Genomic DNA, 13,582 nt, shown 5'->3' with positions numbered 1-13,582 from the left:
ATTAGGCAGATCATTAATGTATATAAGAAATAGTAGGGGTCCCAAGATGCTGCCCTGAGGCACTCCAACGGTTATTGGTAGAATGGGAGAGATTATATTACTGATGGCTACACATTGGTGTCTATCACTAAGATAGGATTGGATATAGTCCAGTGCATGGCCTCGGATTCCATAATGATGGAGTTTACATAAGAGGTAATCGTGATTAACAGTATCAAAGGCCTTTCTCAGGTCAATAAAGAGTCCAATTGGAAACTCATTTTTGTCAAGGGCTGAGTAAATTATATCAAGGAGACTAATAATTGCATCGTTGGTACTCTTTTGAGAGCGGAAGCCAAACTGACAGGGGCTAAGAATGTCGAATTTTACGAGATAGGAGTAGAGCTGTTTGTAGATAATTTTTTCGAATATTTTTGATAGTATGGGTAGGTTCGATATTGGTCTGTAGTTGTTTATATCTGACGGATTACCTCCTTTATGAACTGGCGTTACTCTTGCTTTTTTAAGGATATCAGGGAAGGTATCACACCTACTATTAAGGTACACAAAGGTAAGGTATGACACCTACCTTGCCTTACCTTGAGGTTACCTTACTTTGAGGTGCTTCCGGGGCTTAGCGTCCCCGCGGCCCGGTCGTCGACCAGGCCTCCTGGTTGCCGGACTGTGGCAACTACTAGGTAACAGGGGCATTCAGGGTGAAAGAAACTTTGCCCATTTGTTTCTGCCTGGCTTGTACTTGTAGGCCCCTCCTAACCACTCTGAATACTCTGCCTCCACGCAGGTTAATTCTACTTCTTGTAGGCGAGAATAGTTGTGAACGCCAGCTAGCGCACAAGTATATGAGCCTCCAAAATTCTTTTACACAAAAGCAATGTACAGACAAGTGTGTTGCTTCATACTTCGTTTGTATTAATTAGTATTATATATTAGGCACTTGCTTTTAATACGTATTATTATATACAAGTATAACTAACGCATAATAAATGTAAAAGGAGTTTACCCAAAAACTGGTCTCAGTCTAATGTTTTGTGCGTTCAATCGTGTTTGTGAGCATTCGGGAGTGTATTGTTTACTCTGGCGGGCGTCCTTACCAAGCCTGGATTATATCTATCACATAAATGTACATATTTTGTGTCCGCGATAGTAAAAAATATATATGTGCGATCCGTCCTCAGTACCAAGTGTCTTGTAACCATTATATGGTGCCACAAGCAGCCAAACACAGAAAACAACGACCTGGCCGCAGCACCAAGGACCAGCTGACACCATAAACACAACATTGTGCCCCACAGTGTGGCAAGTCTCCCTGTAACACCTGCCTGTGTTTATAGTCGCAGCTCCTCTGTCTCCACCACAACACAACAAACACCTGAAACCTTGCCCTTCTGAACATCAACGCGCCTATCAACATTTGTACTCGTGCAGTCATCAGGAGGATAAGCCCTTCATGCAAACTGCACCTACCATCAAGAAGAAGAAGACGAGTGTCCAGACATAAGCATTGAAGGAAAACCTTCACACAACTTCCACTTATCATACAGAAGATGGAAACTGACCAGTGTCCAGAGTGTGGGAAGAGCTTTACTCGCCCCTATATGAAGATTCACATGAGGGTACATTCTGGTGAAAAGCCTCATGAGTGTCCATGGTGTGGGAAAAGATTCAGTCACTCTGGAAGTATGAAGCATCACATGTTATTGCATTCGGGTGATAAGCCTCATAATTGTCCTGTGTGTGGGAAGAAATTCATTCAGCTTGGAAATATGAAGAGTCACATGTTAATCCATTCGGATGATAAGCCTCACCAGTGTTCAGTGTGTGGGAAAAGATTCAGTCGACTTGGAGATATGAAGACTCACATGTTAGTGCATTCAGATGATATTCCTCATGAGTGTCCAGTGTGTGGGAAAAGGTTCCGTTATCTTGGAAGTATGAGGAAGCACAGCTTAGTGCATACAGATAAAAGGCCTTTTGAGTGTGCCGACTGTGGCAAAACTTTTAAGAATCGTAGTTATATAATACAGCACATGGTAGTGCATTCGGATGATAAACCTCATGAATGTCCAGAGTGTGGCAAGAGATTCCGTAATCTTGGACTTATGAAGACTCACATGTTAGTACATACTGATGATAAACCTCATGAATGTCCACAGTGTGGGAAGAGATTCAGTCAGCTTGGAACTATGAATCTTCACATGTTAGTACATACTGATGTGAAACCTCATGAGTGTCCCGAGTGCGGGAAGAGATTCGGTCAGCTTGGAAATATGAAGCGTCACATGTTAGTACATACTGATGTGAAACTTCATGAGTGTCCAGTGTGTTTGAAAAGATTCCGTCATATTCAAAGTATGAAGTGTCACGTGTTAATACATAATGAAGATAAACGTCATGAGTGCCCAGAGTGTGGGAAGAGATTTGTGCAGCGTGGAAGTATGAAGAGGCACAGATTAGTGCATTCTGATGAAAAACCTTTTGAGTGTTCAGAGTGCGGCAAAACGTTTAAGCACCGTAGAAGTATAATACAACACATGGTAGTGCATTTGGATGATAAACCTCATGAATGTCCACTGTGACGGAAGAGATTCCGTCATATTACAAATATGAAGTCACAGGACAGTGCATTCTGATGACAGACCTTTTGAGTGTGCCAAATGTAGCAGAAAATATAAGGAGCATAGACATATAATAACTTACACCTTAGTGCATACTGAATATAAACCTTACAAGTGTCCAGAGTGTGGGAAAAGATTCCATTAGGTTGGAAGTATTTATCTGATTTTACTTGATTTACCTTAGGACCTCTACACCTAGTGGCCTTGACAAGGACTCTAAGCCAGCAACTTCTTAAAGGTCCCTCATTTACCTTGATGATCTTTTCCAGGTATATTTTAAAACTCAATACATTTTTGTCATTTACAGCTTCAGTGGGTGGGCCGTTCCATGGGTTAATAACCCTGTGAGTGAAAAAAGTATCTCTTGTTTTCGGTTCTACATTGTGGCTAGTTATCTTGTATGTATGTATGCACTGTTACCTGAATAAAAAATTTTTTTATTTAATATTATTTATTCAGGTAACAGTACATTCTATAAAATGAGTTACAAAAAGGTTGGATTTCTAGATAGAGCTAGTACATACTATGCCTAAAGCCACTAAATAAATAAATATAAATAAATAAATAAATAAATGTTTATTTAGGTAAGGTACATACATACAAGAGATTTTACAAAGTTTGTTGGATTAATAGATAGAGCTAGTACATACAATGCCTAAAGCCACTATTACGCAAAGCGTTTTGGGCAGGAAAAACATTAATGACTAAAGCTTAATACTAATGGTTATAAAGAATAAAATGTGTTGAGAACAAATAAAAATAGAGGTAAAAGAGGGGGGAACATGGCTGAAAAAGCAGCACAAATACAATTACAAATTATTACGAACAATTACATTGAAGCAGCGTTGTTTTGAAAAAAAACAGACGGGTTGACAACAGAGGGGTAAGGTAGGTTACAGGGAATTTATTAGGTAGTGCTTCGTTTTTATCTTAAACTGGTTGAGAGAGGTACAGTCTTTAACATGGTTGGGAAGGTCATTCCACATTCTGGGTCCCTTGATTTAAAGAGCATTTCTAGTTTGATTAAGTCGTACTCTAGGAATATCAAAACTGTATTTATTTCTGGTGTGGTGCTCATGGGTTCTGTTACAACCTTCAATGAATCTTTTGAGGTCAGGATTGGCATTACAGCTAAGCATTTTATATATGTATATATGCCCGAAACGCTTTGCGTAATAGTGGCTTTAGGCATTGTATGTACTAGCTCTACCTATAAGTCAACCAATCTTTGTAAAAATTTATTGTATGTATGTACCTTACCTAAATAAAATATTATTATTATTATTATGTATAATACACATGAGAGAATGCGCAGTGACTTAATATCTAACATATTCAGAGATTTGAGTAGGGGTACCGAGTGATGTCTGGGGCTAGAGTTGGATAATGTCCTAATAGCAGCTTTGTGTTGAGTAATTAGAGGATGTAAATGATTTTGGGTAGTAGAACCCCAAGCACAAATACCATTGTTGAGATATGGATAGATGAGGGAGTAATAGAGAGTCTCCAGGGCAGGGCGGAGTACATAATATCTGATCTTCGAAAGAATGCCAACAAGTTTTTGAAACTTTTTTTTTAAATATTTAGAATGTGTCCCTGGAAATTCAGCTTGTGGTCGATGAGAACGCCAAGGAATTTGCCATCTAATTTGTTACAAATTTGGGTATTGTTTATTTTGAGATTTATTTGATTAGAGGATTTATTGCCAAACAGAATATAGAACGTTTTGTCAATGTTAAGGGTGAGTTTGTTGGCAGCTAGCCAAAGATGGACTTTCTTTAGCTCAGTATTTACTGTGGCATTTAGAGCAAGGGGGTTAGGACTGGAGTAAACGAAGGTTGTGTCGTCAGCAAATAGAATTGGTTTGAGGTGTTGGGAGGCATTTGGAAGGTCATTAATGTAGATGAGAAAGAGGAGAGGGCCAAGTATGCTGCCCTGAGGAACATCAATGTTGATGGGTAGGGTGGGAGAAATTGTATTATTCAAAGAAACATACTGGAGCCTGTCAGTAAGATAAGATTTGAGGTATTGCAGGGAGTGTCCTCTGACTCCATAATGATGTAGTTTAAGAAGAAGGTTTTGGTGGTTGACAGTGTCAAAAGCCTTACGCAGGTCCACAAATAACCCAACAGGGAACTCCTTTTTATCAAGAGCTGCGTGAATCAAGTTAATCATACTAATAAGTGCATCGTTAGTGCTTTTTTTGGGTCTGAAGCCATATTGACAAGAGCTAAGTATATTGTGTTTGGCTAGAAAAGAGTAAAGCTGCTTGTAGATTAGTTTTTCAAATATTTTTGACAAGTTAGGCAGGATTGATATAGGTCTGTAGTTGTTAACATCTGTGAGATCATCACATTTGTGGACAGGGGTTACTCTTGCTTTCTGGGGGGAGCCCCGTCGGCTCCCCGGAGCTATCCCAGGCTGATATGCTAATGTCAGACTTTGGCATCAGTCATGTGTATGGAGTTCTTAGGCCTACCGGGGACCACGGCCAGAACCGGGCCCCCTCAGAGAGGCAAGGGGAGCAATGGCTTATAGAAGCCGCCGTGTAGTTGAAAGCATTCTATGTCTGCCATCGACCGGAACAGGCACCCAGAAAGGTAAGCGCCCCAAAACAAACCCCTATTCTGGTTAAAATTGCTACCTAAAACCGAACTAGTGGATAGAACTCCCCAACCGAAAACAAGCAAACTAGTGTGACGTCACACACTGCCGCGCTGCTGTCTGCGCAGCTCCCCCCTCCCCGGGAGGGGGAAGGGGGAGCCCCAGACCCCCCGCGCCGGCTACCCACACCTCAGTTCTTGAGGCTGATGCTATAGGCGATGGTCGTGTGCTCTGGCTCCGGTGTCGCTACTGCACTGTGCTTTGAGTGTGGTGTTAGTTTTGTGGGTGCGAGAGCCAGGAGTTATCTTCAGTACTCGGGCTGCATGCGCCTAGGGCTGCCTTCCCTAGGTGCCCTGTAAGTACTGCCCTTGGGGCTTGGGGCCACCTTCCACAGGCTCCTCGGGGTCTGCCTCTGCTGGTCCGTTTTACCTTTCGGTTTTTCGGCCGCCTGTTGGGCTCTTGGGTGTTCTGTTCTCCCTTGTTACCGGCAGGTAAGAGGCAGTTTGCACTGGTAGGGGCACAGGGTGCTGCTCAGCTTGTAATTCCCGACATCGCGGCCGGCTCTGTTCCTTGGGGTTCGCTGTCCTCTTGCGGGGTTTTGTTTTTCTTTTTGTTTTTGCCTGGTGGGGGGTTCTGTCATTTTATTCAGTTTGTTTTTGCCCTTCCACTGTTCTCCTCGGTGGCGCCCCCTGCTAGGTCCCCGTGAGTGTACACGTCCCTGGGGTTCAGCTTTAGAAGTTTGCTTGGTAGTTTTGGGCGCCGGTTTGCAGCACCCTGCCTGGGACTACCTGAGCGCGAGTCCTCTTAAAGTAAACGCTCAGGACCCTGGGAATCCCCTAGGGGGCGCATGGGTCCGATGGATGTGACCCCGGAGTCCCCACTCGCTGTGTGCGAGTTTGAGGGTTGCTCGGTCCCCTTGTCTCAGGGTGACCCTCATTGTTTTTGCCTCTGCCACGCTGCCTGTAGGGTCGGTGATACTTTCGACCCTGAGTCCTGTGAGTGTTGCTGCTTGCTTGTGACTCAATTTACCCAATCCTCTGATGATTCTATTCGGGTACAGGCGGCACGTGCGTTGCAGTCTAGGTTTCGTCTGTTGCAACGCGCTCGGTTGGTTGCTTCCCCGGATGCCCCGGGGCTGCCCCGCTTTGCTTTTCGAGACCCGGACTTGGGGGTGGGGGTCGCTTCGATCCTGGTTCAGTCCGCACCTCCTCGTCCTTCCCCTTCTGTTCGTTCTGGTCCCCTGCTTCCGGCCCCGAAGCGTCTGAGGGTTTCGGGGTCGGAGCAGGGGTTACTTGATCTCGAGACTCGGGCAGCTTCGGGGGTTGCCCCTTCCGGGGGGGTGGCAGAGGCATTCGAGTCTTGTCTCCCGGCCGAAGCTTCAGGGTCTGACCAGTGGGCCCCCCTTCCTCCAGCTTTTCCGGCTGCTCCGTCCTTGTCTTGTGGGGTCGGGGCTTGGGGAGAGGACTCGGCCTCGGGTCCTTTGGTGACGGACCTCGAGGCTGGGGAGGGGCTGACTTGGGGGCCTTGGGCCCCGCTGGACCCCGCCTGGGTTTTTCTTCCCACTGAGCGGGGCTTATTGTTACAAGGAGTGGGGTTTTCTTTCCCCCCCTCTGCGTACGAGTTGGATTTGGTGTCGGCCCCTCCCCGGGTACGGTTCCGTGTTCCCCCGGGTACGTCGGTTCCGTCCTTCCGGAGGTTTTCGGCTTATCGCATCCAACCTGGTGTGGTGCGAGCGGCCTTTGCAGCTTACCTCCTGCGTGACCCGGATTATGCCTCGGAAATGGATCCGTCCACGTTCAGGTTTGGGACTTCGTTCCCTTTCTGGCTCCGTTACGGGGTTCCGGAGTCGTCCTGGCTAGCAGACTGCCCCTTGTTTGGTCTGGATTCCTGGCATTCTTTCTGTCGTTCCCGCACGCTGGAGTGGCGGGAAGCTTCCACGGTGCTTCAGGTTTTCCTGGGGGGTGAACTTGAGTACCTGAATGAGTGCTTGTTTGCCCCTGCCCTTCCCCGCGAGGTGGGCGTTATTCAGCTCCATGTGCAGGTTCCCTCCCTTTCGGCGGCGCTCGTGGCGGAGGACTTGCGCGCTCGGGGCCTTTTGTGTTCGGCCTTGCGGTTCTTTTCCCTCCTGGAGCTGTCTTCGGATTGGCTCGCGGAGGATGTGGGGACGCTTGGGTCAGTCCCGGGGTCCGGCACCTTGTCCTCGGCTGCGCGTTCGTCGGCTGCCTTGTTGAAGCTGTTCACGCCGATTTTGCGGGATGCGGTTTCCCTGTTCTATGCTTCCCGTCTCGCGTGTCGGCAGGCGGTGCTGGGTTCCTCCATGGAATCTGCTTGGGCTCTGGCTCTTAGGCGTTCTTCACCTTTTTGTCCTCTCCTGTTTGGGGAGTCGGCTGTGGTGCAGTTTATTCAGGCTGCGTCGGCGGCTTGTCGTCCGATGTCGGACTTGTTGGTTTTCCGGGGGTCCCGGGGTGGGTCTTCCCGGAAAGGTCGTGCCAGGGCTCGGGGTTCCTCTCGCCGTGGTAGGCCTCTGGTGTCAGGTTTTGGGTTGGCTCCTCCTGCGGACCCTCCCTCGTCTGGTCGGCGCGGTGTTCGCGCTGTGCGGGGTTCTGGGTCTCGTAAGGGTCGCCGGCCCTTTCGCGGTTTGCCCCTTTGACGGGGCGATGGGGGGGCGGCTTGCGCTGTTCGCCCGCGCCTGGTCCCACGATTCGTGGGCCTTTCGGGTCGTGTCTCGCGGCCTGCGGTGGCGTTGGGTGGCCCCTCCCCCCTTTGGGGGGTCGGGGCTGGCAGGGCAGGCTTCTTCCCCTGCGCTCTGTCGAGTCGTCTTGGAGTGGGTACGCTTGGGCGTCGTCGAAATGACGTCGTCCCTCAGATGGGTTTCCCGTCTGTTTCCGGTTCCGAAACGGGACTGTGCGGACCTGCGGTTCATTCTGGACTTGTCCCGTCTGAACCCCTGGGTTCATTGCCCCTCCTTTCGGATGACTACGCTGTCTCAGGTTCGGCTCCTCTTGGAGCCGGGAGCTTGGATGGTGTCCCTGGACCTCCGGGACGCTTATTGGCATGTCCCGATTCATCCGCGGTTCAGGGACTGGCTCGGTTTTGTAGTGGGGCGTCTGAGTTACCGCTTTCGTTGTCTCCCGTTCGGGTTGAACCTGGCACCTCGCGTGTTCACACGCCTTACACGGGTTGTGGTGGCTCGTTTGCGTCTCCTAGGTGTTCGGGTGTTGGCCTACCTCGACGACTGGCTGGTTTGGGCTCCCAGCCAGTCAGCTTGCTTGCTAGCCAGGGATTTGGTTCTTTCCCAGCTCGCCGGGTTCGGGTTCTTGGTGAACTGGAGGAAGTCCCATCTGGTTCCCTCTCAGGTTCGGACTTGGCTGGGTCTCGTGTGGGACTCTCGAACCGCCTCCTTGTCTCTCCCTCCGGAGTCTCTCCTGCGGCTGCGGTCCCGCCTTCGTCTGTTTCTGGAGGGCCCTCAGGTCACCCGGCGGTTGCTCGAGGGGCTGTGCGGGAGCCTGAACTTCGCGATGGTGGTCTACCCGCCGGGTCGGGTTTGGCTTCGACGGCTGTTCTGGTTCCTTCGGGGTTCCCCCTTCCGCCTCTCTCGCGATCGCAGAGTTCGACCCCCGGGGGACTTGCGTCGGTTGCTGCGTCCCCGGCTTCCTCTTCGGGTTTTTCGGGGTTCAGTGCCTTGGCGCCTACCCGAGCCCTCGCTCGATGTGTACACGGATGCGTCGTCTCTCGGCTGGGGTTTTGTGACCAGTGCTCACCAGGCCGGCCAGGGGCGTTGGGATCCGTCCTTCCGTCGAGCTCACAGTACGGTGCGGGAGTTCGCGGCAGTGTGGTTTGCTCTGGGGAGGATTCGGGTGGCCTGCGGATCGACGATTCGGCTCCATTCGGACTGCTCTCCGGTGGTTCATTGCCTGAACCGCGGGGGTTCGATGCAGGTCCTTGTCTCTTTGGGGTTGGTCGCTTCGGGTGACTCGTCTGCTGAGTTCTCGGGGTTTGGCTCTCCTGGCGGTTCACGTACGGGGCATGTCCAACGCCTTGGCCGACGCCCTGTCTCGCTTCGTTCCCCTCTCCACGGAGTGGACGGTCGACGACGAGTCCTTCCGTTGGCTTTGCCAGACGTTCGGGCGCCCCGAGGTGGACCTCTTCGCGTCGGCGTGGTCGCGGCGTCTTCCAGTTTATAAGGCGCCCTTCCCCGATTGCGAGGCCGTCGGGGTCGATGCCTTTCGGCTCGACTGGTCGAGGTGGGGGTTCCTGTACCTCTTTCCCCCGGTTCGGCTGTTGCTCCAGGTCCTGACTCGCTTAGAGACTTACCGGGGGAGAGTTGTCCTTCTGGCCCCTTGGTGGCCGGCCCAGCCTTGGTTTCAGGCGCTGGTTGCTCGGTGTCCGAACCCGAGGGTTTTCCCGCGGCTCCGCCTCTTTCAGCAGATCGGGCCGGTACGTCACGTAGCTGGTTCGATCTTCTCCTCGAGTCTTCGCGTATGGTTTTTTTTTACTCGAGTCTATCATCATCTCTATGGTGATCAGGTGGCCTCCTTGTTGGTGTCCCACCTGAGGGCTTCTTCTCGGCGGCAGTATGAAGTTTCCTGGCGGTCCTTCCGTTTCTTTTTGCATCTTCGTCGTCTTAGCTCCTTGTCTGTTCGGGTGGTCTTGTCCTTCCTCTCGTGGTTGTTTCAGGACCGTCATCTTATGCCTAACACTGTCGCTTTGTATCGTGCGGCGCTGGCGGAGCCGCTTCAGCTTGCTTTCGGTATCGATGTTACGTCTGTGCCGTTTCGCAAGCTGTCTCGTGCATTGTTTCACCTCCGGCTGCTCATGCGTCGCCTGAGCCGTCCTGGTCTTTGGACAGAGTGCTCGCTTTCCTTTCATCTCCTCGTTTCGTTGTGGCCCCTTCGGTCCAGGATTGTTTTTCCAAGGCACTTTTCTTGTTGGCTTTGGCCTCTGGGGGTCGGGTAGGGGAGCTTCATGCTCTCCTCCGGCGCAGGGGTTTCTGCTCTTTTGGTCGTGGTGATAGTTTTGTTCGTTTGCAGCCGTCTCCTTCTTTTCTGGCGAAGAATGAGACTGCTGCGTTCCGGAGGGGTCCATGGGTGGTTGATGCTTAGGTTGGTCAGGCCGGGGGTGCATCATGTTTTGTGTCCGGTTGCGGCGCTTCGCCGTTATTTGCGCGCCACAGCTTCTGTGTCCGGGGACGCGCTGTGGGTTGATCCGGTTTCCCTTCTTCCCTGTTCGCGGGTTCGGGTCTCTCAGGTCGTCCGCAGGGTTATTAGGTCCAGCCAGCCTGCGGTCTATCCCCGTGCCCATGACGTTCGTAAGTTCGCGGCTCTTGCTGCCGTCTTTGGGAATATGTCTTGGTCTGATATTCGGGCGCGGGGATTTTGGCGGTCGAACAGGGTCCTGGCTGCTCGTTACCTTGTGAATGTCCCTGGGCCTCGTCGGGCCTGTGTTGCTTTGGGTCGGCGGTTGCAGCCAGTTGTCTCGGCTTCGAGTTGAGGGGTGAGCGACGACCGCCTCCCGGGTAAGTCCCTCTTTTTCTGTCTGTGGGTAGTTAGCTCCGGGGAGCCGACGGGGCTCCCCCCAGAAAACCAGCGTTGAATGTAATGAAACGCCATTTTCTGGGTGAGTCCCGGAGGCTCCCCGGCATCCCTCCCTCCCTCCGGTCGGCGGTTTTTCGCGTTTTTGACATCCAGCCTCAAGAACTGAGGTGTGGGTAGCCGGCGCGGGGGGTCTGGGGCTCCCCTTTCCCCCTCCCGGGGAGGGGGGAGCTGCGCAGACAGCGGCGCGGCAGTGTGTGACGTCACACTAGTTTGCTTGTTTTCGGTTGGGGAGTTCTATCCACTAGTTCGGTTTTAGGTAGCAATTTTAACCAGAATAGGGGTTTGTTTTGGGGCGCTTACCTTTCTGGGTGCCTGTTCCGGTCGATGGCAGACATAGAATGCTTCCAACTACACGAGGGCTTCTATAGGCCATTGCTCCCCTTGCCTCTCTGAGGGGGCCCGGTTCTGGCCGTGGTCCCCGGTAGGCCTAAGAACTCCATACACATGACTGATGCCAAAGTCTGACATTAGCATATCAGCCTGGGATAGCTCCGGGGAGCCTCCGGGACTCACCCAGAAAATGGCGTTTCATTACATTCAACGCTGGTTTTTTTTAGAATATCTGGAAAGGTTTGGAGTTCAAGTGACTTGTTGAAGAGCAATGCAATGGCAGGGGCTAAAGATTTGAAGGCTTTTTTTTAAATTAAAGTTGGTATCTCCTCGAGAGCACTAGACTTGGTTTTAAGGGAAAGGATTATCTCATTGACATCAGTGGAATTAGTAGGCTTTAGGTACAGAGACTGTGGATAGTTACCTGTAAGATAGTCCTTAACATCAGTACTGGAAGATGGAATATCATTTGCAAGGGATGACCCAATGGAAGAGAAGAACCTATTGAACTCAATAGCAGAATCAGAGGCTGAAAGCTGACCAACGTTATTGGACAGGAGTGTTGGTTTGTTATTTAAAATCTTCTTTGATCCCAATATTTGTGAAATTGTGCTCCAAGTTTTTTTAATGTTGCTTTTTATTTGGGTAAATTTATCTTCATAGTATTTAGTTTTGGCTCGTCTAATTATTTTAAATAGCAATAACGAGTAATTCTTTGAGAATTCTTTGGAGACGGTTCCTAACCTATACTTCTTCTCAAGGTCGTGTTTTTTGTTAATGGATTTAAGTATTCCCTTTGTAAGCCAAGGATTGTTTAGCCTTTTGTTTGTGACTTGTTTTGTAAGCATAGGACAGTGGGTGTTATAAAGGCTAAGAGTTGATTGAAGAAAAGATTACACTACTAGGTTGATGTCCCCTATGTTACCTAACTTGGACTCCCAGTTGACATTATCAGCAGCAGTTATAAAATTGTTTATAGCAGTTTCATTGTGCAGCCTAAAGCTTAACTCCCTTGACTCAAGAGGTGGTTTGTTAATGTTAGTTAAGAGAAATGTGGGGTAATGGTCTGTAGTGCTAACGGTGATTATACCTGAAGTAAGCGGAGAGGTTATGTTGGTCCAGATGTGATCTAGAGTCGTAGCAGTACTATCAGTGATTCTAGTTGGTCTAGTGATGAAGGGTATGAGGAAGCAGGAATTCATACAGTTGAGGAAGCTAACAGCAGTAGGGTGTTCAGTCTCACAGAGGTCAATATTAAAGTCCCCTGTGATAATTAGATGGTTTTTGTTCAGTCTGTTATCTAGTATTAGATTTCTAAGGTTTGAATTGAATTCGGACACATCAGTGTTAGGAATTCTATAGACTGCACCCACAGACATGACAGACTCGGCACCCTTGACTCTGAAACTGGCGAAGATATACTCCCCACAGCAGTCTCTAGTTCTAATTATTTTTAAGCATGTTAGTTCTTGGTAGTAAAGAGCAGTACCACCACCTCTCTGAATTTGACGACAGTTGTGAATTGCCGAGTAGTTAGGCATGTTAAAGAGTTGAGTAGTATCCTCTTTCAACCACGTTTCAGTAAGTATAATAAAAGAGAATTTGTTGTCAATAGTTTCAATCAAGGCACTAACATCATCGAAGTGTTTACCTAGGGATCTAACGTTCAAGTTGATTACAGAGATATTGTGATTATCTGTTAATACATTGTTTACATCATGTGCTGTAAAATATCTGCAATTTTGATCATTGAAGTGATGATTGTCATAGATAGTGGATAAGAGGTTTAGTTCTGGGTCTATACTTGTCTGCATAAAAAGGCTGTTTGCAGGAAAACAAGGCAAGAATGGCAAATTACAAAATAGAAAACAAAGAAAAAAGTAGAATAAAAATTCTAAAGTAATACAAACTTAATGGTAATTTTAAGTAAAAAAACTTAATGGGAACTAGGAATGTAAAAAATGAACTAGAATAATTAACCCTTAAATTGTGCATCGCATCATATGATGCTTTGACCGACTTGCAGTAAATTGCACATCGCATCATATGATGCTTTGGAGTACTATGCAAGATTTAAACGGCCCACGGATACACATGGGTTCACCACACCTTCATCAGGGCTCTTGTAAACAGACGCCATAAAAAAAAATCGTGGGCTAAATTCCCGGGTGTTAGGGGCCTCAGTATTGAGTGAGCTACCAAGCCTGACGCACGCAGCATGAGCTCACAGCACGAGCTCACAGCACTGCTGTTCAGCTTGAGACCACAACATCGCCTGAAGATGCCATAATATACTTGTTCATGCTATTATGTGTGTAGCAATGATATTATTACAGAAGACCCCTGACTGTGATAAAACTGACCAGGGTTCTGATAATAGCTTGATTGTGGTGATATTTAGCGCTGTCCTCCATAGAGGGAGGAGTAATGCTGTGGGAG

General features: G+C 48.9%; 1 protein-coding gene across 2 annotated transcripts in view; it reads left to right on the top strand.

Moving 5' to 3' along the window:
* Positions 1 to 1,061: 1,061 nt before the first annotated feature.
* Positions 1,062 to 13,582, top strand: part of LOC123764027 (zinc finger protein 345) — an 86,149-nt gene continuing 73,628 nt past the window's right edge. For both annotated transcript variants that reach the window (XM_045751482.2, XM_069339464.1), the window contains exon 1: positions 1,062 to 2,884. In XM_045751482.2, coding sequence (XP_045607438.1) covers positions 1,545 to 2,576 — 1,032 coding nt within the window. In that variant the 5' untranslated portion in view covers positions 1,062 to 1,544 and the 3' untranslated portion in view covers positions 2,577 to 2,884. The remainder of the gene's footprint in view (positions 2,885 to 13,582) is intronic.

Source organism: Procambarus clarkii, chromosome 5, assembly GCF_040958095.1.
Source record: "Procambarus clarkii isolate CNS0578487 chromosome 5, FALCON_Pclarkii_2.0, whole genome shotgun sequence".
Lineage (NCBI taxonomy): Eukaryota > Metazoa > Arthropoda > Malacostraca > Decapoda > Cambaridae > Procambarus > Procambarus clarkii.
This window is presented reverse-complemented; position numbering and strand designations above follow the sequence as displayed.